Source organism: Eschrichtius robustus, chromosome 11 (assembly GCF_028021215.1).
Source record: "Eschrichtius robustus isolate mEscRob2 chromosome 11, mEscRob2.pri, whole genome shotgun sequence".
NCBI classification, from domain to species: Eukaryota; Metazoa; Chordata; class Mammalia; order Artiodactyla; family Eschrichtiidae; genus Eschrichtius; species Eschrichtius robustus.
The window spans coordinates 9,040,543-9,065,182 of NC_090834.1; the positions used below are offsets into that span (position 1 = coordinate 9,040,543).

General features: G+C 40.9%; 2 protein-coding genes across 7 annotated transcripts in view; one reads left to right on the forward strand and one right to left on the reverse strand.

The window, feature by feature from the left end:
• Nucleotides 1–11,985: 11,985 nt before the first annotated feature.
• Nucleotides 11,986–12,596, reverse strand: LOC137771873 (small ribosomal subunit protein eS6-like). Its single transcript, XM_068555609.1, has one exon. It carries the CDS (start codon nt 12,535–12,537, stop codon nt 11,986–11,988), a length of 552 nt encoding a protein of 183 aa, XP_068411710.1. The 5' UTR covers nt 12,538–12,596.
• Nucleotides 12,597–19,921: 7,325 nt separating this feature from the next.
• The window catches only part of MSANTD2 (Myb/SANT DNA binding domain containing 2), a 29,191-nt gene continuing 24,472 nt past the window's right edge, over nt 19,922–24,640 (forward strand). For 5 of the 6 annotated variants that reach the window (XM_068555933.1, XM_068555938.1, XM_068555937.1 and 2 more), the window contains exon 1: nt 19,944–20,526. In XM_068555933.1, the coding sequence (XP_068412034.1) occupies nt 20,017–20,526 (510 nt within the window). In that variant the 5' untranslated portion in view covers nt 19,944–20,016. Of the gene's footprint in view, nt 20,527–24,640 lie in introns of all 6 variants that reach the window. The other variant, XM_068555932.1, reaches the window with a different exon arrangement.

A 24,640-nucleotide genomic window follows, 5' to 3' on the forward strand; every position in this document is an offset into this window, starting at 1 on the left:
GGCAGACAAACAGGTGAAGATTCGGTTTTATGCACCTTTTTTTATCTCAGTTGTATGTGCAACAGATATTGAGAATAGAGCAGTATCCACCACAGTGCCAGGGTCAGAGCAGATCTATACCTTACACACAAAACAGGAAGTTGTCTATACCATTGTTAAGGGTCTCTAACACAGGTGAGCCATTGCCCTCAGCTCATCAGCTTGCAGCTTCCTCCCTCCCTTTGGGATGTGCAAATCTCAGGTAATACTGACCATCTTAGACTAAGTAAAACTCACAGCCCAGAGCGCTTCACTGGTTCCCTACCACTGCAGCAGCTCCCTTGGTGGCCTAAAATGTTTATAGATATCTGTGCTAAAGACAGAGGCTATGAGAAAAAAAATAATTGAAACAGTACATATTTGGGTTTTTTTTTTTTCTGTGTGGATTGTTAACAGAGTCAGTCAAAACATATTTATGCCCTGCCTGCAGGGCACATAGCATGGTACTTCACCCCTCATTGAAAATCCATTAAAACAATTACCAGGCCATGCTTGGAAACTTTTTTTCACAAAGGAATTTGCTTTAGTTGCTGGGTTAGCAGGAACTAATTTGAGATGCAAAACTAACAACCCCCTTTGTACTAGGAAGCCCTTATGTAAACTGTCACATACTACAAATAATATATGTGTATTTATTCATACCTGTGTCTGAGTATATGGACTTAAAAGCTACAAACCTAATGGGATAGTGATATAAGGGGAAAATAATTTTAAAAGTTAGTGAATCATCTTCTACTAATGCTGCAAAGTTAAATGTTTACCTGGGAGGTTGTGCCCTGGTTATAGGCCATTAACGACCATCAAAAAATAAAATCATGTTCACATCTGTCACACTTACGGAATGTCATATTGTCTTGACTCTCATACGAAGAAGCTAGGTTCAAAAAACCCCACTTTTATTGAGATACTGTTGATCAATGCAAATGGTGAGACTCATTCAAACCAACATTTGGTCTTTGAAATTAATTTATAAACATAAGAAGATTTCATAAGTTTGTTTATTGCTTTTCCCCACTGCTAACTGTAACAACCTTTATTAGCATACGTACATACACACAGTTGGTTCTGTCTTCTTTCAATTATTTGTTCAACAAGGAATTTTCATTACCTACTTAAGGCACTGAAACAGAACTTACCCCCATATCTTGCAAAGCCCAAGTTATCTAGTAGAGAGATGCAGTTTGAGGGAGTTGTGGGGTCTTGTTAATGGTACCCAGTTGTAGTGGGAGCCCCACCATTGCTACTCTTGTCCTATGTTTCTAGTCCCAAACCTTCTCTGCAACCAGTGTCCAACCCAAGACCCTCTACTGAATCCCCTACCTACTTTAGGGCAGAAGGAGAGAGAAAGAGTAGACTTGGGCAGAGGGCCTTACTCTTAAGAGAAGAACACACTTTCCATCAAATGGTAGAACTGTGGTGACTGACACAAGGAAAGTAATATAGGTTTAAAGCATAAGCTGAGGTCAGACAGTCCCAGCATCAAAGTTTAGATTCATCATTTACCAGTGATCAGGTTTTGGGAAAGTAACTTAACTGCTCTGAGCTAAGGCTAAACATCTCACTTATAACGTGACAATAAAATAATGCATGTAAAATTCTTAGTATAGTGTCTACCAGAATGCATCAGTGAATGGAAGTTCTTGGTATCCACCAAAGCTCTGTGAGAGTAGAAAACTACTTCACCTCTGATGCTTCAGGTGGCTTCTGGCCGACCTTCACCTGTGATCAAGAGAGTATGTATGGGGAATTCCCTGGTGGTCCAGTGGATAGGACTTGGCGCTTTCATTGCTGGGACCTGGGTTCAGTCCCTGGTCAGGGAACTAAGATCCTGCAAGCTGTATGGCCAAATTAAAAAATAATAATAAAATGTAAAAAGAGAGAGAGAGAATGTATGCACTTGCAATACAGCAGAAAGCTCACTGATCTGTCAGTAAGCCAGGGTACTGCATCATGGGAACATTCTATTTGGGGAAAAGCTCTGTTTGGGGCTAGGAGTCATAGATGAGCAAGACTCTTTTCTTTTTTTCTGATTATTTTTCCAATTATTGGTAGGTTAGTTTGGAACTTCCAGAGATCGACGCTGAGACAAGGATTAGAGTGCAAGGAGTTTACCTGGGGAAGAGGACCACCAGTAGGGAAAGAGGTGTTTAAAAAAAGGAAGGAGGGCAATAAAGGGTGAGTGTGGGCAACTGGGGTTTAATCCCATCAGGGAGCCCTGGGAGATGGTGTAGGACACACCTCAGAGCTACCCCAAAGGGAAGAGCAAGGATGTTGGGATATTTATTTACCAACTCTCCATCATTGGTTAAGATCTGCTTCTGGGAACATTAACTGTTGCAGGACAGCCAAGCAGCAGAACCCTGGAGGTCTACACTACAGTTTTCCCAGTGGAGCTTGCAAAAACTCTACATGGCATACACATGTACAACTAACGCCACTAGCACCAAGGAATCTACTGGTCATAGGGCCAGGCAGCAAGGCCACTTAAACGGTACCCAAACCTGCTACAGAGTCTGCTCTTGCTCTGGCCCCCCTCATAATGTGTGACCTTTAAAGTCACTAATACATGGATTGGAGTGGTATTCCCTAACGTGGTATATGCTGTCTCCAAAGTCCCAAGAAGCCTACCAGAACTACACCTCCACGTGGTAGGCGGAGCAAGGTACAGGAACTTGTCCTCAAGCTTGGAGTGGACCTCTTGGGCATGCCCCAGACAACCGGACCCTAATAACTAGTGATATGGCAGGCACCCCCCAATCATTTTAGGGTGTATATCCTCCCTGCTGGTATTCAAGTGATCCAATTAACACAATGCTATCAAAATAGGGGAACTTGTGGTGTTTCGTGTCACATATACCAAGACAATCAAGGTCTCTGGGGGCAATAATTTGGAACTACTGTGGGAAAGCATCCTTAAGATTCTCAGAAGCCCTTGCTGAGAGTCTTTTAGGCATTTACCTTAAATCATTCAGGAGTCTTAACAAAGGTTCTCACAGCCATACCCTTGATTTTGACCTCGGACTCGAGGCCTTGGACTCTTTTAATGCTGAGAAATATAAATGAGCTGGGAAAACAGGGGGTAAGAGACGGTTCTATCAGCCAAACCAGCAAATCCTGGTGCTTCTGCATCGCCTCCAGATTCTGCTTGTAAATTGCAAGGTGCCTTCTTTCGCTCACCCCTCTTCCTGTGCGTTATTATACTCCGTTAGAAGAAACCAAATGGCACTTTCAACATTCTGTCTGGAGATCTCTTTATCGTATATTTTAAAGTTTATTAGGTACATTTCTTATCTTTCAAGTTTCCATGGGCAACATTTTGCCAATTATTCCATCACACATAACACATGTTGTCCTTTCTCAAGCCTCTAATAACTATTTTCTTACTGCTTTCTCAGGCTCCAGCAACTGTTTGTTCACCATTCCTCCAGGCTTTGCTAACAGCGTCTTTGGTATTTTTCCAGCTTCTAACCACCAACTGGTCCAAGGGCAGAATTCCAAGAGCATGAGAGGTTAGGCTCTGGAACCCTTCTGCTGCATTTTATTGCAAGCAAGCCCCAGGGCCATTCCGGATTCAAAGAGTGGGGGAAACAGATTCATCTCTTAATGGAAAGCATTGTAAAATATTGTGACAGTGTTTTTCAATATACAGCAGACATCTTTACACTAACCAGTGGATACATTTTTAGAATAAATTCCTAAAAGTGAACTTGCTGAGTCAAATGCAAATATGCATTTGTAAAATGTTGCCAAGCCACCCTTCACAGAGGTTATACGAATTTTGAATCTCCCCAGCAACATAAGAGGGTGCCAGATGAGGTTTCCCCAGATCTCACAACACAATGTGTTATCCAATTTTTTTTCTCTGCCAATCTGACAGGTAAAAATGACATCTTCTTGTAGTTTTAATTTGTATTTTGCATATTATGAGTGAGATTGGGAATATTTTATTTACTTAAGAGCCAATTGTATTTTTTTTTCTTGAAACTGACTATTCGTATGTTTGCCATTTTCCATTTGGTTTGTAGGTTTGGCTTATCATCTTTCAATGCACTCAAGAACTTGTATATGTTAGTAGTGTGATACAATTCTGGGACAGGCTCTCTCAAGTCTCTGAACTGAAAGTTTCCTTACATACCTAATTTTGGTCTTTCTGAGGGTAACGAATTCTCTCCTCCCCTGGGAAAGGCCAATAGTATGAGACCATTATGAGCTCTAAGGGAATATGTGGTTCTCTACCTGGCGAAGACCTGGGTTTCTAGAGATTTTTCCCCAAATTTCACTGCTCCCAAAGAAGAAAGTCACATAAGTGGAAGAGGATCCTGAGTCCCAAGTCTGGAGGAACCTAGTTGCCTTCAATTTCCTAACAAGGGCTTAGGCAGAACTGATCATAAAGATACCCCTGCTTATGTGTTATAATTGACTTCTGTAGTTTGTGGGTACTACTATAAAGAGTTCTGTGTTGAAGTAGAACACCTGTGTTTGAGTCTAGTGACCTTGGACAAGTGTCTCCCCTTCACTTCAGTTTCTTTGCTTCTAAAAGGAGGATGATATTACCTGTTTAGAAACTCAGATTTGAAATTTGCCAAGGTAAGTTGTACAAATATGTGGTGTTATGATGTTCACCTAGAGCTACTGGGTACCATCCAGGATCTAATGCAGGCTGTGGAAACTCCGTAGTTCTAAACCATCATTGCCTGCGGGACACTACTATTTCTCGCAACCTGAGGTACTAGATATTGTTGCCTAACTTCTTCTAATGCTACTGTTAGAGCCAACCGAGGTTAAGAGCACAGACCTCCAGACTGCCAAGTGTGCCTGAGACTAGGCACCAACTGCAAGTTCAGGGATCCCTAGGGCCACCCTTACTTCAGACCAGCTGGCTACAAATTAGGAAGCTTCCATGACCACCTTCAGGTTCCATCCTTTACTACAATGACTCACCGGACTCAGGACTTATGATGGTAGTTTTGTTATAATAAAAGGATACAAATTAGAACCACTCAAAGGAAGAGATACATATGGCAGAATGTAGAACTGAGAGAGTCCCAAATGCAAACTTTTGTGTCCTCAAGAATGAGTTTCTCTCATGGCTTCAATGTGTGGTAATATGCAGAATATTGCCAACATAAGAAGCTCATCCACACCAGTCCCTCCCATCAGGAAGCTTGCACAAGCCTCTTAGATAGCCTCATCCACCAGAGGGCAGACAGCAGAAGCAAGAAGAACTACAATTCTGCAGCCTGTGGAAGGGAAACCACATTCACAGAAAGACAGACAAAATGAAAAGGCAGAGGACTTTGTACCAGATGGAGGAACAAGATAAAACCCCAGAAAAACAACTAAATGAAGTGGAGATAGGCAACCTTCCAGAAAAAGAATTCAGAATAATGATAGTGAAGATGATCCAGGACCTCGGAAAAGGGATGGAGGCAAAGATCGAGAAGATGCAAGAAATGTTTAACAAAGACCTACTAGAATTAAAGAACAAACAAATAGAGATGAAAAACACAATAACTGAAATGAAAAATACACTAGAAGGAATCAATACCAGAATAACTGAGGCAGAAGAATGGATAAGTGTCCTGGAACACAGAATGGTGGAATTCACTGCCATGGAACAGAATAAAGAAAAAAGAATGAAAAGAAATGAAGACAGCCTAAGAGACCTCCGGGACAAATACAGCAACATTCGCATTATAGGGGTCCCAGAAGGAGGAGAGAGAGAGAGAGAGAAAGGACCTGAGAAAATATTTGAAGAGATTATAGTCAAAAACTTCCCTAACATGGGAAAGGAAATAGCCACCCAAGTCCAGGAAGTGCAGAGAGTCCCAGGCAGGATAAACCCAAGGAGAAACATGCCGAGAGACATAGTAATGAAATCAACAAAAATTAAAGACAAAGAAAAATTATTGCAAGCGACAAGGGAAAAACGACAAATAACATACAAGGGAACTCCCATAAGGTTAACAGATGATTTCTCAGCAGAAACTCTACAAACCAGAAGGGAGTGGCATGATATATTTAAAGTGATGAAAGGGAAGAACCTACAACCAAGATTACTCTACCTGGCAAGGATTTCATTCAGATTTGATGGAGAAATCAAAAGCTTTACAGACAAGCAAAAGCTAAGAGAATTCAGCACCACAAAACCAGCTCTACAACAAATGCTAAAGGAACTTCTCTAAGTGGGAAACACAAGAGAAGAAAAGGACCTACAAAATAAACCCATAAAATTAAGAAAATGGTAATAGGAACATACATATCGAAAATTACCTTAAACATGAATGGATTAAATTCTCCAACCAAAAGACACAGGCTCGCTGAATGGATACAAAAACAAGACCCATATATATATGCTGTCTACAAGAGACCAACTTCAGACCTAGGGACACATACAGACTGAAAGTGAGGGGATGGAAAAAGATATTCCATGCAAATGGAAATCAAAAGAAAGCTGGAGTAGCAATACTCATATCAGATAAACTAGACTTTAACATAAAGAATGTTACAAGAGACAAGGAAGGACACTACATAATGATCAAGGGATCAATCCAAGAAGAAGATATAACAATTATAAACTTATATGCACCCAACATAGGAGCACCTCAATACATAAGGCAACTGCTAACAGCTATAAAAGAGGAAATCGACAGTAACACAATAATAGTGGGGGACTTTAACACCTCACTTACACCAATGGACAGATCATCCCGACAGAAACTTAATAAGGAAACACAAGCTTTAAATGGCACAATAGACCAGATAGATTTAATTGATATTTATAGGACATTCCATCCAAAAACAGCAGATTACACTTTCTTCTCAAGTGCACACGGAACATTCTCCAGGATAGATCACTTCTTGGGTCACAAATCAAGCCTCAGTAAATTTAAGAAAATTGAAATCATATCTAGCATCTTTTCTGACCACAATGCTATGAGATTAGAAATCAATTACAGGGAAAAAAACGTAAAAAACACAAACACATGGAGGCTAAACAATACATTACTAAATAACCAACAGATCACTGAAGAAATCAAAGAGGAAATCAAAAAATACCTAGAGACAAATTATAATGAAAACATGACGATCCAAACCTATGGGATGCAGCAAAAAGAGTTCTAAGAGGGAAGTTTATAGCAGTACAAGCCTACCTCAAGAAACAAGAAAAATCTCAAATAAACAATCTAACCTTAAACCTAAAGGAACTAGAGAAAGGAGAACAAACAAAACCCAAAGTTAGTAGAAGGAAAGAAATCATAAAGATCAGAGCAGAAATAAATGAAATAGAAACAAAGAAAACAATAGCAAAGATCAATAAAACTAAAAGCTGGTTCTTTGAGAATAAACCAAATTGATAAACCATTAGCTGGACTCATCAAGAAAAAGAGGGAGAGGACTCAAATCAATAAAATTAGAAATGAAAAAGGAGAAGTTACAAGGGACACCGCAGAAATACAAAGCATCATAAGAGACTACTACAAGCAACTCTATGTCAATAAAATGGACAACCTGGAAGAAATGGACAAATTCTTAGACAGGTATAACCTTGCAAGACTGAACCAGGAAGAAATAGAAAATATGAACAGACCAATCACAAGTAATGAAATTGAAACTGTGATTTTAAATCTTCCAACAAACAAAAGTCCAGGACCAGATGGCTTCACAGGTGAATTCTATCAAACATTTAGAGAAGAGCTAACACCCATCCTTCTCAAACTCTTCCAAAAAATTGCAGAGGAAGGAACACTCCCAAACTCATTCTATGAGGCCACCATCACCCTGATACCAATACCAGACAAAGATACTACAAAAAAAGAAAATTACAGACCAATATCACTGATGAATATAGTTGCAAAAATCCTCAACAAAATACTAGCAAACAGAATCCAACAACGCATTAAAAGGATCATACACCATGATCAAGTGGGATTTATCCCAAGGATGCAAGGATTCTTCAATTTACATAAATCAATTAATGTGATACACCATATTAACAAATTGAAGAATAAAAACCATATGATCAGGCTTCCCTGGTGGCGCAGTGGTTAAGAATCTGCCTGCCAATGCAGGAGACAAAGGTTCGAGCCCTGGTCCGGGAAGATCCCACATGCCACAGAGCAACTAAGCCTGTGTGCCACAACTACTGAGCCTGTGCTCTAGAGCCCTTGAGCCACAACTACTGAGCCCGTGTGCCACAACTACTGAAGCCTGTGTGCCTAGAGCCCATGCTCCGCAACAAGAGAAGCCACCTCAATTAGAAGCCTGTGTACCACAAACGAAGAGTAGCCTCCCACTTGCCTCAACTAGAGAAAAGCCTGCGCGCAGCAGCGAAGACCCAATGCAGCCAAAAATAAATAAATAAATTTATTTTTTAAAAAAACAACATATGATCATCTCAATAGATGCAGAAAAAGCTTTTGACAAAATTCAACACCCATTTATGATAAAAACTCTCCAGAAAGTGGGCATAGAGGGAACCTACATCTACATAATAATGGCCATATATGACAAACCCACAGGAAACATCATTCTCAATGGTGAAAAACTGAAAGCATTTCCTCCAAGTTCAGGAACAAGACAAGGATGTCCACTCTCGCCACTATTATTCAACATACTTTTGGAAGTCCTAGCCACGGCAATCAGAGAAGAAAAAGAAATAAAAGGAATACAAATTGGAAAAGAAGAAGTAAAACTGTCACTGTTTTACTATACATAGAGAATGACATGATACTATACATAGAGAATCCTAAAGATGTCACCAGAAAATTACTAGAGCTAATCAATGAATTTGGTAAAGTTGCAGGATACAAAATTAATGCACAGATATCTCTTGCATTCCTATACAGTAATGATGAAAAATCTGAAAGAGAAATTAAGGAAACACTCCCATTTACCATTGCAACAAAAAGAATAAAATACCTAGGAATAAACCTACCTAAGGAGACAAAAGACCTGTATGCAGAAAACTATAAGACATTATGAAAGAAATTAAAGATGATACCAACAGATGGAGAGATATACCAACAGATGGAGAGATATACCATGTTCTTGGATTGGAAGAATCAATATTGTGAAAATGAGTGTACTACCCAAAGCAATCTACAGATTCAACGCAATCACTATCAAATTACCAATGGCATTTTTTTACAGAACTAGACCAAAAAACTTAAAATTTGTATGGAGACACACAAGACCCCAAATAGCCAAAGCAGTCGAGAGAAAAAAACGGAGCTGGAGGAATCAGACTCCCTGACTTCAGACTATGCTACAAAGCTACAGTAATCAAGACAATATGGTACTGGCACAAAAACAGAAATATAGATCAATGGAACAGGATAGATAGCCCAGAGATAAAACCACACACCTATGCTCAACTAATCTACGACAAAGGAGGCAAGGATATACAATGGAGAAAAGACAGTCTCTTCAATAAGTGGTGCTGGGAAAACTGGACAGCTACATGTCAAAGAATGAAATTAGAACACTCCCTAACACCATACACAAAAATAAACTCAAAATGGATTAGAGGCCTAAATATAAGACTGGACACTGTAAAACTCTTAGAGGAAAACATAGGAAGAACACTCTTTGACATAAATCACAGCAAGATCTTTTTTGAGCCACCTCCTAGAGTAATGGAAATAAAAACAAAAATAAACAAATGGGACCTAATGAAACTTAAAAGCTTTTGCAAAGCAAAGGAAACTACAAACAAGATGAAAAGACACCCCTCAGAATGGGAGAAAATATTTGCAAACGAATCAACGGACAAAGGATTGATCTCCAAAATATATAAACAGCTCATGCAGCTCAATATTAAAAAAAGAAACGATGCAATCCAAAAATGGGCAGAAGACCTAAATAGACATTTCTCCAAAGAAGACATACAGATGGCTAAGAAGCACATGAAAAGCTGCTCAACATCACTAATTATTAGAGAAATGCAAATCAAAACTACACTGAGGTATCACCTCACACCAGTTAGAATGGGCATCATCAGAAAATCTACAAACAACAAATGCTGGAGAGGGTGTGGAGAAAAGGGAACCCTCTTGCACTGTTGGTGGGAATGTAAATTGATACAGCCACTATGGAGGACAGTATGGAGTTTCCTTAAAGACCTAAAAATAAAATTGCCATATGACCCAGCAATCCCACTACTGGGCACATACCCAGACAAAACCATAATTCAAAAGGACACATGCACCCCAATGTTCATTGCAGCACTATTTAAAATAGCCAGGTCATGGAAGCAACCTAAATGCCCATCGACAGACGAATGGATACAGAAGTTGTGGTACACATATACAATGGACTATTACTCAGCCATAAAAAGGAACGAAATTGGGTCATTTTTAGAGATGTGGATGGATCTAGAGACTGTCATACAGAGTGAAGTAAGTCAGAAAGAGAAAAACAAATATCGTATATTAATGCATATATGTGGAATCTAGAAAAATGGTACAGATGAACTGGTTTGCAAGGCAGAAACAGTGACATAGATGTAGAGAACAAACATATGGACACCAAGGGGGGAAAGGCGGGGGTATGAACTGGGAGATTGGGATTGACATATATACACTAATATGTATAAAATAGATAACTAATAAGAACCTGCTGTATAAAAAAATAAATAAAATAAAATTCAAAAAAACATTCAAAAAAAAAAAAAAGTTCATCCACATGCTTTGTATATTCAAGAAACAGGAAGAAGCCTGGTGTGACCGGAGCTGGGAGCAGCAATAGGAGATGAGGTCAGAGAGGCAACTGGATGGCAGCAGGAAGACCACTTAAGCAGTTCTCTAAATAATCTAGGCAAGAGATAATGGTGACTTGGAACTAATACTACTGATATATTATTTCACTAAAGTCCGTAGTTTACATTAGCATTGGTTCTTTGTGCTGTAGAGTTGTATGGGTATTGACAAATGTATAATGTCATGTATCCATGTGTGTATGTCAGTATCATACAGAGTAGTTTCACTGCCCTAAAAATCCCCCCTGCTCCACGTATTCTTCCTCCTTCCCTTCCTGCCCAACCTCTGGCTGCCACTGATTTTTTTTTTTTTTACTGCTTCCATAGTTTTTCCTTTTCCAAAATATCATATAGTTGGAATCACACAGTATGTAGTCTTTCTGATTGGCTTCTCTCACTTAGCAATATGCATTCCTCCATGCCTTTTCATGGCTTGATAATTCATTTCCTTTATTCGTTGAATAGTATTCCATTGCATGGATGTACCACAGTTTGTTTTTCCATTAACCTATTGAAGGACTTTCTGGGTGCTTCCTGTTTTTGACAATTATGAATAAAGCTATTATAAACATTCATTTGCAGGTTTTTGTGTGGACATAAGCACTATTGCTGGATTGTGTGGTAAGACTATGTTTAGCTTTGTAAGTGGTTGAACCATTTTGCATTCCCACCAGCAATGAATCAGAGTTCCCATTGCCCCACAGCCTTGTCAGCATTTGGCCTTGTCAGTGTTTTAGATTTTAGCCATTTTAATAGTTGTGTGCTGGTATGTCATTGTTGTTTCAATTTGCAATTCTTCAAAAACGTATGACATTAAGCATATTTTAGTATGCATATTTCCATCCATATATCTTCTGTAGTGAAGTGTCCATTCAGATCATTTGTCTATTTTTTAATTGGGTTGTTTTCTTTTTGTTGAGTTTTAAGTGATCATTGTATATTTTAGATATGAGTCCTTTATCAAATATTTGTTTTGCAAATATTTTCTCCCAATCTGTGGCTTGTCGTTTCATTCTCTTAAGTCTACTATTCTTTTTTTTTTTTAATGTCTGATCTTATTTATCTGTTACTCTTAGAGCATCTCATTTTTGACTGGACTCAGACTTAGAAGTAGAAACTCTCAGGGCGGACAGCCTCTGTCTCATGGCAATCTGTTCCGGGCGTTTTTCTTTGGCTTCCTTCATTCTTTAGGCCAAAAGTTTAGCATATTCTGTAGCCTCTTCCTTATTCTTCTTTGTACGCTGTTTCTTCAGAGCAATACACCTCTGTTTATGTTGCAGAACACGTGGAGTAACAAGACGCTGAATTTTAGGTGCTTTGGTCCTAGGTTTCTTACCTTCTTTGTTTAGGGGCTTTCTCAAAACATACGGGTGGACGTCATGTTCTTTAGAGAGACTGAAAAGTTTGCAGATTCTGCAAGTTCTTTTGGGCCCCAGGCGACGAGGCACAGTAGTATCAGTGAGTCCAAGAATATCCTTCTCCCCTTTTTCTACGATGACCAAATTGAGAACGCTCAGATTGGCATCCACAATGCAACCCCGTACAGATTTGTGCTTTCTTTCTCCAGTCCTCCTCGGTCTGTAACAGGAATGCCCCTTATTCAGTAGCAGGCAGGCTCGACCATTGGTCAAGACACCCTGCTTCATGGGGGAACCTGGTTTGTCATTCCCACCACTGATACGGACCACATAACCCTTCCATTCTTCACCCAGAGCGTCAGCAGCAACTTCCGTGGCCATATGCTTCTCATAAAAGGTAGGAAGTTTTCGTTCATCATCCACTTCAGTGAGTTTCTGGCAGCCAGTGGCCGGGAAAGAGATGGTCAGCTTCTTCCTGAAGCAGCCGACTGCCTCCAAGGTGCCACAAAAAATAGCAGTCTATTATTCTTGATTAACAAAAAATAGTGTAAACATCTCTCTAAGTTAATTCATTTGCTACATCATTTTTCTTGTCAGAATAATATTTCATGGAATGAATATAGCAGTGTTCATTTAACTGGTATCTTACTGCTGGGTTTATAGATCCATTCTAATTGTTGGTACTGCACACAGTGTAGAGGTGAACCATCTTGTAACTGAATCTTTGTGTGCAATCTTATTTTCTCAGTATACATTTCTAGAAGTGGAATAGCTAGATCAAGGGGTTCTTACGTTTTTTGAAGATTTTGTTATTTATTAAAATTGTTCTACAGAAAATTTCTCCCAGTTTACGTTCTGATTAGCAGTACAGAGAAAGCATCTATTTCCCCAATCTCTTAAGTAGGTATTATAAAATGCTTTAGAAATGGAAATAGCTTTCTTTTTTCTTCTGAATACAAAAATAACTCATGCTTATGCTATCATTTAAAGCTATTTGAAAATTGAAAGTTAAAAACAATATTTCGTTCTTTTAATTTGTATTTCTTCGATTGTTAATGAAGTTAAACACTTTGTCAATAAAAATATCTTTAGTCCCACTTAAATAACATTAATATAATGGATGTGTAATAAATGTGCCATGATAATATTCATAAAACATCATTTGAATACTTGGTACTCACATGGTACTTTGCTGGGTATTACCTAAATATGTATAGAAGAGTCAATCGCTAACCACTAAGAAATCACAGTCCAAGAAAATCAACAGTCAGTCAACAGATGTTTATTGAGTGTCTACTATTTGCCTGGAACTATGTTTTTTTATAACAACTTTACTGAGGTATAATTAATATACAATGAACTGTACATAGTTAAGTGTACAATTTGATAATCTCTAACATATGCATGCACCTGTGAAACCATCACCACAATCACCTTGTTTCCCATCTCTTAGGTTCACTCTCCTTTGTTTTCTGATGTCCTTTGTCTTGAATACCACTGTTTCATATATTTTGTCTGGTTTTCTAGTTATTCAAGGGAGGAGGGTATATTTAGTCCCGGTTGCTGCATCTTGGTTGATGATGAAAGCCTGCCTGGACTATTCTAAGTGCTGGATCTAGTAGAGGGAACAAAATGGACAAAATCCTTGGCTTCAAACAGCCTACATTCTAGAGGGGGGTGGCAGACAATAAATATATGAAAAAAATTAATTTGCATAAATAAATGATTTCAGAAAATGTGTGTCAACAAAATAAGATGGTAGGGGCTTCCCTGGTGGCGCAGTGGTTGAGAATCTGCCTGCTACCGCAGGGGACACGGGTTCGAGCCCTGGTCTGGGAAAATCCCACATGCCGCGGAGCAACTGGGCCCGTGAGCTACAATTACTGAGCCTGCGCGTCTGGAGCCTGTGCTCCACAACAAGAAAGGCCGCGACAGTGAGAGGCCCGCGCACCGCGATGAAGAGTGGCCCCCGCTTGCCGCAGCTGGAGAGAGCCCTCGCACAGAAACGAAGACCCAACACAGCCATAAATAAATAAATAAATAAATAAATAAATAAATAAATAAATAAATAAATAAATAAATAAATAAGTAAATAAATAAATAAATAAATAAAAACAAAAAAACCCCATTTATTTGGCCCACTATCCCCTAAAAAAAAAAAAATAATAATAAGATGGTAATGTGATAGAGATGCCGTAAAGGCGTCTCTGGGGAGGTGACATTTGAGGAGATGACTTATGAGAAAGAGGCTGTCACTTGAAGAGCTAAGATAAGAGCGCTCCAAGGTAAGGATATATGACAAGTCCAAGGGCCCCCAAACAGAAATAAGCTGGACTTGCTTGATAGGACAGATACAAGGCCAGTGCTGTTGGAATGTATCTGAGACGGGAGATGAAGTTGGTGTGGTAAGTAGGCTGAGCTTAGAGTAAAAGGGTCTTGTAGATCAGTGTTCCATTACCAACTGCTGCATAGCACAGAACAACAATCGTGAACTATGCTCATGAAGCTGGGGGTGCCTGGGGTGAGCTAGGCGGCTCTTGCTAAGGGTCTTGTATGGTTGCAGTCAGGTGGTGGCTCGGGCTGGGGTCATCTCAAAGCTTCTTCATCCCCCTGTCTGGATCCTGGGCTGTTTAGACAAATAACTGGAGGATGGAACATTTCTGGCTGCTGGGCACTCTCTCTCTCTCTCTCTCTCTCTCTCTCTGGTATCTCCACGTGGACTTAGGGTAGCCCAATTTTGTACATGGCGGCTAAAGGTTTTCAGAGTAAGTATATCAACAGAAACTGGCAGAAGCTTCAGGGTATTTCCAAACCTAGCCTTGAAGTCACACAATGTCACTCCCACCACATTTGGTTCATTGAGATAGTCACAAAGATTTACCCAGGTCCAAGGGGAAGGAACATAAATTCAACTTCTTATTGGAAGAGCATCACATAATGTGTGGATATATTCTTAAATCACCACACTCAGGACAAAGAGTTTAGATTATATTTTTACAGTGGGAAGCCATTGGTGGGTTTTTAACGAGGGAATGATATGCAATGATTTACAATTTTAAAAGACCAATCTGTCAGGATTACTTAGATGCAAAATCAGCATTCAAGCATCAATCGCATTATTATATACCAGCAAAAACAATTAGAAAATAAAATATGAAAACATGATACCATTTACAAGAGTGTTTTAAAAATACCAACTACCTAGGAATAAATCCAAAAAAAATGTGTAAGACCTTTATGCAGAAAACTACAAACATTTTTTGAGAGAAACTAAAGACTAAATAAATGGATATACTATTTTCCAGGATTGTAAGACCAATTCCTATAAAGATGTCAGTTTTTCTCAAATTGGTCCATAGTTTCAATGCAATAGCAATCAAAATATCCACAGCTTTTTCTGTAGAATTTGACAAGCTAATTCTAAAATGTATATGGAAATGTGAAGGATTAAGAATAGCAAGCCACTCTTGAAGAAGGAGGAGGAAGAAAGGAGGAGGAGGAGGGACTTTCTGTACTTGATATAGACTTATCATAAAGCCAGTGTGACCCACTATTAAGGCAGTGTGATATTGCCACAAGGAACACAAATAGAAAAATGGATACATGGACCAATGTAACAGAAGAGCCCAGAAATAGACCCATGCACATATGGACACTTGATTTATGTCAAAGAGACATAAATGTCTTTTTTTGGCATTGCAAAAAAGGAAGGAAAGGATGGTCTTTTCAGTAAATGGAGTTGGAGTAATTGTGTATCCACATGGAAAGGCGGAAGGAAAGAAGGGAGGGGGAGGCATATACTCTGCAGAAGTACTTGCACATATGCACTGGGAGACATGTACAAGAATGTTTGTAGTGGCATTATTCATAACATCCTAATTTAGAGACAACCCAAAGATTCAACAGTAGGATGGATAAATAAAATGTGATATGTTCATAAAACAGATTATTTTACAGCAACAAAAATGAATAAACTGCAGCCTCATAGAGAATAGATGAATCTTAGTTAAAAATACTGAATGAAAGAAGCCAGACACAAAATACATGTGATTTCACTTCCAAAAAATTCAAAACCAGGGAAAACTTTTAGCGATGTATAATCAAGTGATAAAACTATAAAGAAAAGCAAGTCAGGATAGTGACTTTATGAGGGAGATAGGGGTTAACATTGGGAAGGGATTTTAGGGTAGGCCTTCTAAAGTGCTGGCTATATCCTATTTCCAGTCTTGGGTGGTGATTATATAGTATTTGTTTCATAATTCATATAGTAGTTGTACATGTACGTTTTATTTACTCCCCTATATGCACGTTATATTTCACAAGAAAAATGTTTTAAAATACCAAGTTCACTCTGGCTACTGTGTAAGCAGGCAAGTATGCAAGTGGGAAGTCCAGTTGTCCAGTAAAGACATGATGGAGGCTTGGACCAGGGTTGAGAAGTAGTCAAATTTAGGAAATGGTTTAGAGGTACAGGTACCGGGACTTGATATGCAATTTGAAGGGCAAAAAGATAAAGCAACAAACATACTGACAGTCATAAAACACAGCAAGAGAGTATGCAACAGAATTAACTAAGCTTCTGAAACAGAAACATTAATGTGAAGTGCTAAGTTGTGTGAATGGGTATTAGATGGAGGACTTCTGTCCAACAGATTAGGGAAGGCTTCATAGAAAAGCTTGGAAAACAAACACTTGACTCAGATTGTGGAGGAAACGGATAAGGGGTGATATGGTTAAAGGGAGTAGTGTATATTTTACAGGTGGAAGATTTGTATTGTTGTGTACTCTTTTGCCCATTATTATATTTTTGAGACGTTTCATATATTATCTCTCAAATAAGATTTTATCTGCTTATGACTACCATTTGGATCCACAATAAAAGGTGTAGCATATTACTTCAATCACAATAGCCATTCCATAAGTCCTGATTAAACCATGAAGTCTTGAACAAGTATATCGCACAACTTCTGGAACCCAGGAGCGGCCACAGGGAGCCAACATGATGATCACATGATCCTGGTGGACTATATAGCAGTGCCTCTATACTATGGAACACATATTAATAGCTTTTACATTATTGGCTTCGTTTTAACTTCAGGGTGTTAATGGAAATTTTATTATTTTATTTTTAAAATAATTTTTAAGTAGATTTATTTATTTATTTTTGGCTGCATTGGGTCTTCGTTGTGGTGCGCGGGCTTCTCATTGCGGTGGCTTCTCTTGTTGCGGAGCCTGGCTCTACGTACGGGGGCTTCAGTAGTTGTGGCACGTGGGCTCAGTAGGTGTGGCTCACGGGCTCTAGAGCGCAGGCTGAATAGTTGTGGTGCACGGGCTTAGTTGCTCCGAGGCATGTGGGATCTTCCCGGACCATGGCTCGAACCCGTGTCCCCTGAAGTGGCGGGCAGATTCTTAACCACTGCGCCACCAGGGAAGTCCCCAGAAATTTAATTTTTAAATTTTTATTGTTTCTATTTTTTAAAATATAAATCTTTATTTATTTATTTAATTTTGGCTGCGTTGGGTCTTTGTTGCTGTGCGCGGGCTTTCTCTAGTTGCTCCGCGGCATGTGGGATCTTCTCGGACCAGGGCTCGAACCCTTGTCCCCTGCACTGGCAGGTGGATTCTCAACCACTGTGCCACCAGGGAAGCCAAGAAATTTTATTTTTGATACAAGATTTTCTCATTGGATAGACTGATGGGTGTGGGAATAAAGGGGGGGTATATAGAAATAATGTCTAGAAACAGAAGTTTGTGGGAAGGGAGACTTCTCAGTCAACCCACTTCATCTAGGAAGGCTTCCTGAATGAGTCAGAGTTGATTTGAGAATCATCCAGAATTAACAGTAGAAGGAGGGAGGATTTTTTTTTTCAGGCTTGTGGTAAAATGAGAGCGGGAGAAGCAATGATTTTAAAACTCTTTGGAGTTTCTGATTTCATTATGATTCTAGGCATGTCACTCCCTCTCATACATCTTATGACATTAAAAAACTTACTGTTGGGCTGAATGATAGTGAATTTTGCTTTGATAGGTGTTTGAGCTTCCACTAGAGCCCTTAAGAGAACTGGAAATGAGAACACTGAATACCAGAAGTGGAGAGAAAGCGACAAAGGGAAGATTCTATTAATGAGAGTACAGGCAAAGTGAGATGACAGCTAATGCTCATACATGTTTATGTGAACCAGGCACCATTCTAAGGGTTTTATCTGTATTAACTCATTTATTCTCATGACAATACTCTGAGGTCATCCTCAATTTATAGATGAAGAAACCAAGGCGCTAAGAGGCTAGGCACATAAGTTGGCTGAGGCTGCAGAATTGGAATTTGAAGCCAGGTATTCTGACTCTAGAAATCATACACTTAACTGAGGTGCTAGACTATATCTTTTATTTATTTATTTATTTTTGGAAGGATGTGAAAATTTTGTTTTTTGTTTTTAATTTTTATTGGAGTATAGTTGATTTACACTGTTGTGTTAGTTTTAGGTATACAGCAAAGTGAATCAGTTATACATATACTATACTATATCTTTTTCTTAGAAAAAGAGGAAGAGATAGCATAAATGTTGGAATTTCTTTATGTTTCTTCATATTGCTAACATAAACTACAGTGTCATTTTAATATGACATACGGAGACAATTATCTCCTCTACTTCATCTCTATTGCTTATTCCTTTGTCTTTCCAATGACAACCATGTCATTCTCTGGGGTGATTCTGAGTTTAAAATGTAGCTGACCTCAGTTCTTTTTTTTTTTTTTAAACCTAAAATATATTTGCTATTTAAAAAAACATTGAAGGTTATTCATATTTGAACAAAAAAATCAGCTGGGGCCTTCAAGTTAAAGATCCAAGATAAACAATTAGATTTTTGGCTTTGAAGAATATTGAAATATCTTACAGCGATGTATTGGACTTGGGGGTGTTAATGTTCATTTAACTGCAGCATGTTATGGAGGGTTCAGGCGCGGTTACCACTAATTACCGGAGGTCACAAGAGCTGTCATAATTGACAGTCTTCTTTTTAGCCTCCTTACACTTGAGAGCATGAAACACTGTGGGAAAAACATGCAACTTCCAAATTAGGGCGGATGGAGAATGGTATTGTAAAGTTAACTTTTCTGCCGAGCTCGGGAGTTCCTACCTATTTAAGTTGTAGACAAACCGTGCAAGCGCAATAAAGACATCTAACTATTCTACAAACCGTCACACCCACCCAGATTAACTAGAAAATAGATCAGAACTGGAATCAGAGTTGCTCTTCAAATAATGCGCTTGGGTTTCGTGAAAAGCTACGCCGCAGGAACTCTAACCCTGGTCCCCAAATGCTTTTTAAAGTCTTCCCCAGAAGCCTCCCGCTGCAGCCTCGGCGCCTTCCTAGCTGTGCCCTGCGCAGGGCTCCCCAGCCTCCGCCCTGGACGTCAGCCTCTGCACCCCGAGGCCAGTTCCGAGTGGGGAGCGGCAGAGCCGAGGGAGAGAGGCGAGCGAGCGAGCGAAACGGTCAAGTCCTCCTTAACTCTGGGCCCCCTCGCGGGCCTCACCCCTCCTCCCAGGGGCTGAGATTGGAGAGGAAGTGGGAAGGCTTCAATCGGTTCCTCACACCAGCGCCCTCATGCCCCCACCCTACTCTTCGGCTCGGGGCTTCGGCGCGCCTCACCGCCGCCCCTCGCCGCGGGAGAGGAGCGGGCGGCGCGGCCGGGCTCGCGGTGAGAGGCCTGGGGCGGCAGGCGGCCTCCGCGGGGCCGCCAGGGCCCGCAGCCGTCAGCCCGCTGGAGGGCCAGGCCCGAGGGCAGCCCCGGAGTCCGCGGCGGCCGGATGCGCGGGCGCGTCACTTCCGGGCGGTGCAGCGGCGGCCGCTTGGAAGATGGCTGCGCCCTGTGGCTCGGAGCTGCCCGCCAACTCGCCGCTAAAAATCCCGAAGATGGAGGTGCTCTCCCCGGCTTCTCCTGGTGGCCTGAGCGACGGAAATCCATCGCTGTCCGACCCTTCCACGCCTCGGGGTGCCTCCCCGCTCGGGCCGGGCAGTGCGGCGGGCTCGGGGGCAGCGGCGTCCGGGGGTCTCGGGCTGGGGCTGGGGGGCCGCAGCGCCGCCTCGTCCTCGGTCTCCTTCTCCCCTGGTGGCGGCGGTGGCGGGGCTGCGGCAGCCGCCGCCGCCGCCTGCCGGGGCATGTCGTGGACGCCGGCCGAGACGAACGCGCTGATCGCAGTGTGGGGCAACGAGCGGCTGGTGGAGGCGCGGTACCAGCAGCTGGAGGGAGCCGGCACGGTGTTCGGCAGCAAGGCCCCCGGGCCAGCCATGTACGAGCGCGTGTCCCGGGCCCTGGCCGAGCTGGGCTACGAGCGGACCCCGTCCCAGTGCCGGGAGCGCATCAAGGTAACCGGCCGCCCGGCCTGGGGCAGCGAACCAGAGGCAGAGAGAAGGCGGGGAAGCGGGCCTCGGGGGCGGGGGCCGGTCTGAGCGCAGGGCTCCCCTCCGGGGCCCGGTGGGCGATTCGCATCTCCTCCGCCTTTTTCTTCTCTCCCTGGGAAGGGGGCTTTTTTCCAGATGGCCGCCAGCCCGTAGGTTTCCTGAGTTTGAAGTTGGGCGTGCCTGCCGCCGCCCCTCTTTCTTGCCAATTGAGGATGTTCTCGCGCTCTGAAGTTGGTAGTTGCTCATTGTGCGGCGGGCGGCGGTCCCCGTGCTGCCCGCGCCTCTCGCCCCCACCGCCGGGGCCCCTCGCTTTGTTCCAGGCCGGGGGCTCCTAGGCAGAGGCTTACTGGCCGGGGCGGGACGGAGCAAGGGGAGAAGAGCGGGGCCGCTGAGCCCCCAGTTTAGGAATTTTCAAGTGAGTGGCAGGGGTAGAGCCGTACGAAGGGCGCCTTCGGACGATGGCCTTTGTGTCAGTCGTCTTGCTTCCGACTTGAGCTTGCTTCTAACTCGAAGGGCGACCAAGTCTTGAGATGCTTTGGAGAATTGGAAAGGCTCGGTTGTAGCCAGATAGTGTATTGCTTTCGTGGAGTTAGGAGCACACGGTTCGCCTGGCTGGTAGTTGGTCTGGAATTTGGAGTGTGATGCCTGCAGATTTAGGTTGGTTTGAGGCCCTGCTATGTTTCTGACTAAACTCCTTCTTGAAAGCCAGTTTTCCCCTGCTTTAGCTGTTGTGCCGGCTGCGGTGACAAGTAAAGCTCTCACTGTGCATCTGGCCATCCTTGTGTACCTGAATGTTTAAATACAGAGGCTTAATTTGGGCTAGAAATTTCACCTCCAACCGGGTTATCGTTTTGCTCTTCCTACTGACTTTTAATCTAGGAGTTCAGATTTGTAGTCTTGGCAGATACGGAGTTGTTTTTTAGGTAAGCTGGTTCCCTCTTCACAGTGCCTGCTAAAAGATTCTGGTAGGATTCTTTCTCCCAGTTTTCACGGAACTCCTTCTTGTTCAGAGTTATAGTATCTGTGTGCTTCTCTTCTGGCAGGGATGACACTCTTGGGAACTCCTTGGGGGGTAGAAACCCAGTAAGAACTGTCATACTCACACTAGAGAAGGAGATTGCTCCAAAGTTCCAGAGATCTTGGCTTAAGTAGTGTTCATCTGAGGACATTGTTGCTTAGAAAATTTGGTCCAGAAACCAAGGTATTTCAAACCTATTAACTATTGTTCAGGGAATTTGACACCCATTTCTCAATTACAAAATTAAATTGGTTTACCTGATAACATGTACCTCTGGGTTCCGTCTCCCCCCGCCCGCCTTTTTTGAACAAGGATGTCATTAAAGTGATAGTTTACAGGTAGGATTAAAGTAGTAGCTAATAGTAGCCACTGTTCTCTGAATCTCATTTGTTGTTCTGTTCAAGGTTAAATTTGGGGGAGAGTTTTTGCATTGTACTGTTTAGCATCTATCCATGAACTTTTCTTGAGTTAAGTGCACTTTAGGTATTTATAATTGTTTTAGCTTTATTGATTTTTGTCCATAGAAATTTCCCAATCAAAAGGAAAGAGTGTCTTATCCAAAACTCACTGCTTATAAATCTAACTGATTATAAAATTGTTTCTCAAATAACCAGGAAATCTTTAGTTGGGTTGCATCTTTGTCTGGTTATGAGAAACATAACCTAAAGCAAGGAAAGGAGATTGAGTGTCTCTGAAGAATTTTAAAAAGAGGATCGTCTTATCTGTCTGCAAACAGATAAGATCAAATTGACCTCAGCTCTTAGACTATTTTGAGACTATATAGATGATGGTGATGGGTTCTCTGATCCACAGCAGCAGTTGGCAAGGAGGGTAGATAGCTGTTTTTTGTTTTCTTTTTTAAGTGCTCTACTCCTTAAGTCTGATTTCAACCAGGGAACCAGACTTCTTCATTAACAATGTAGGTCTTTCCTGCCGGAATTATAAGCTCCGTAAGGACAAGTTCTGGTCTCTCTTATTCACAACAGTATTTCCAGTGCCTAGCACATAGTAGGCACTGGATACATATTTGTTAAGTTCACCAAATAAACAAAGTCTAGAAGGAGAATTTTGTAAAGTATAGAAATCTAGAGCAGTGTTACTCAAACTTTAACCCCGAAACATAGACTTTGAAACCCAATTTGAAAAAACTGCATTAAAAACTAAGCTCTGTCCCTCTAGGAGGCTTAATATGAATGTAATCTTAAGCATAGAAGGACACGTAGTCACTGAAATCATAGCTTTACACAATTATGATGTGGATGTCCAAGTACTCCAGATTACATTTATGAAAATAAAAACACAACCATAGAAAATTCTCAGAGAATCCCGAACCCCTGAAACAAATCTTTCGATCCTAGTTTCAGAAATGCCAATTTAGAACAAGTAATTCAGAAATCTCTTTCACTTTATCGTGTTAATGAGAACTGCAAAAAGAAATTCAGTAATCCTTTTTGCTTTAGAATTTGCAAAATAGAAACAAAGTAGTGCAGTAAGATATGGACCTGGAAAAACATCTTGTATAGGCTAATGTAGCTCACTTAAGTGTGAACTCATGTCAGAGTCTCCCAGGGAAGGAACACCATGTGCATCAGTTACATTTCTGGTCAAATGTATTTAAATATCTATCAAAATTCAATTATGAAGACCCAGTAAATAATTTCTTCTAAATTTGAAAGGAAGCATGATACATAGTAACTTCAGTTTTTCCCTGAAACTTTCCCTTAATCATAGTTTCAATATATTGATGTAGCGGCCTTCACCTCATCATATGAAGGCAACAGCAAGCTGAGTCCTATCCCAGCCTCTTCGAAGACCACCTTCCTGAGTAACCTTAAAGCACGTCACTTCCCTTCTCTGGACTGCCTCAGTCCTCTTATCTATACAGTGAAAGTATTAAAGTTTTAAATATTGAAATTGAATTAATGACTCTTGGATTTTGCTACCAAAGTACTATTTTTAAATACTCTCAAAGCAAATATGTATATTTCTAAGCACACAGAATTTTAACTTAAAGTCAGATATAGACATTTTTTTTATTGCTGCAAAGACTTTCATTTTGAAGTCTGACATGTCCTGTTATTGGTATTTGTTCAGCCATTTGGATAAAATGGATGTGTTTGAGACTGCCTTGCTACACATGTTATTGTTTGGTTCTGAAGTTTTGTTGCTTTTTGTTTGTTTGCCAGAAGAAAATTAGTCTGCTAGCAATTTCAGCCTAAATTTGGAGTCAGATAAACAAATAGGTGGTTTTCTGTTCTTTTCTGTAGACCTTGTCTTCATATCTCCATTCGCCAAATACTTGAGTGTTTACTGTCTGCTAGGTGTTAGGACGAAGAAAAGAACTGTAATATACAGTCCCAGAGCTTAACAGTGCAGTTGAAGTCTGTAAACACACATCCAAAGTTACAAAGCTGTACAAGACAACACAGGGGATAGTATGCAGTGCAGTACTTGATTGAGTGTCAAATGACAAAAGCAGACAGTAAGTGTGATAACTGCAAAGGAGGGAGAGATCTCAGCACAGTCCATACTGTAGTAGTTGAAAGACCTATCTAGACTTGGAATTCATGAAAGCATTCACTTCTGAGCCAGATGCTGTATTCACACTTCAGTCAGTCAGTCTGATGCACTGCAAAACCCATTCTCAAGTCCCATATTTTTGGGTGTTCTCCAAAAATTTGCCTCTTGTGGGTTGGCTTTATGTCTTTGAAACAGATGTGTACTTTTAGCTCTCCCTCAAGATGAAATGCAAGGTGATTGTATGACCTAAAAAACTTGTCTTTGCTGGATCAATGCTGGTTGCTCATCAGGTAAATTTAAAAGTGGTAGGGAGTCTTCTGCCTAGCAAACAAGATGATTAATCTTTTAGGGACTTTGCTTAGATCTATTCATCATAATTCATCATAATCTTTGGAACAAATATTGTACTTTAGCAGACAAATCACAGTATAGTATATGTGGTCTTCATTTTAGCTATCAAGACTTGTCATTATTTGTCTGTGAGAACCAATAGGGCAAAGATAACTTGGAGCCCAAAGATACAATTGTCCCTGTTTAAGC

Bases quoted from the DNA above. Each gene is read 5' to 3' on its own strand.
- LOC137771873 (XM_068555609.1), bottom strand. From the start codon at position 12,537: ATGGCCACGGAAGTTGCTGCTGACGCTCTGGGTGAAGAATGGAAGGGT.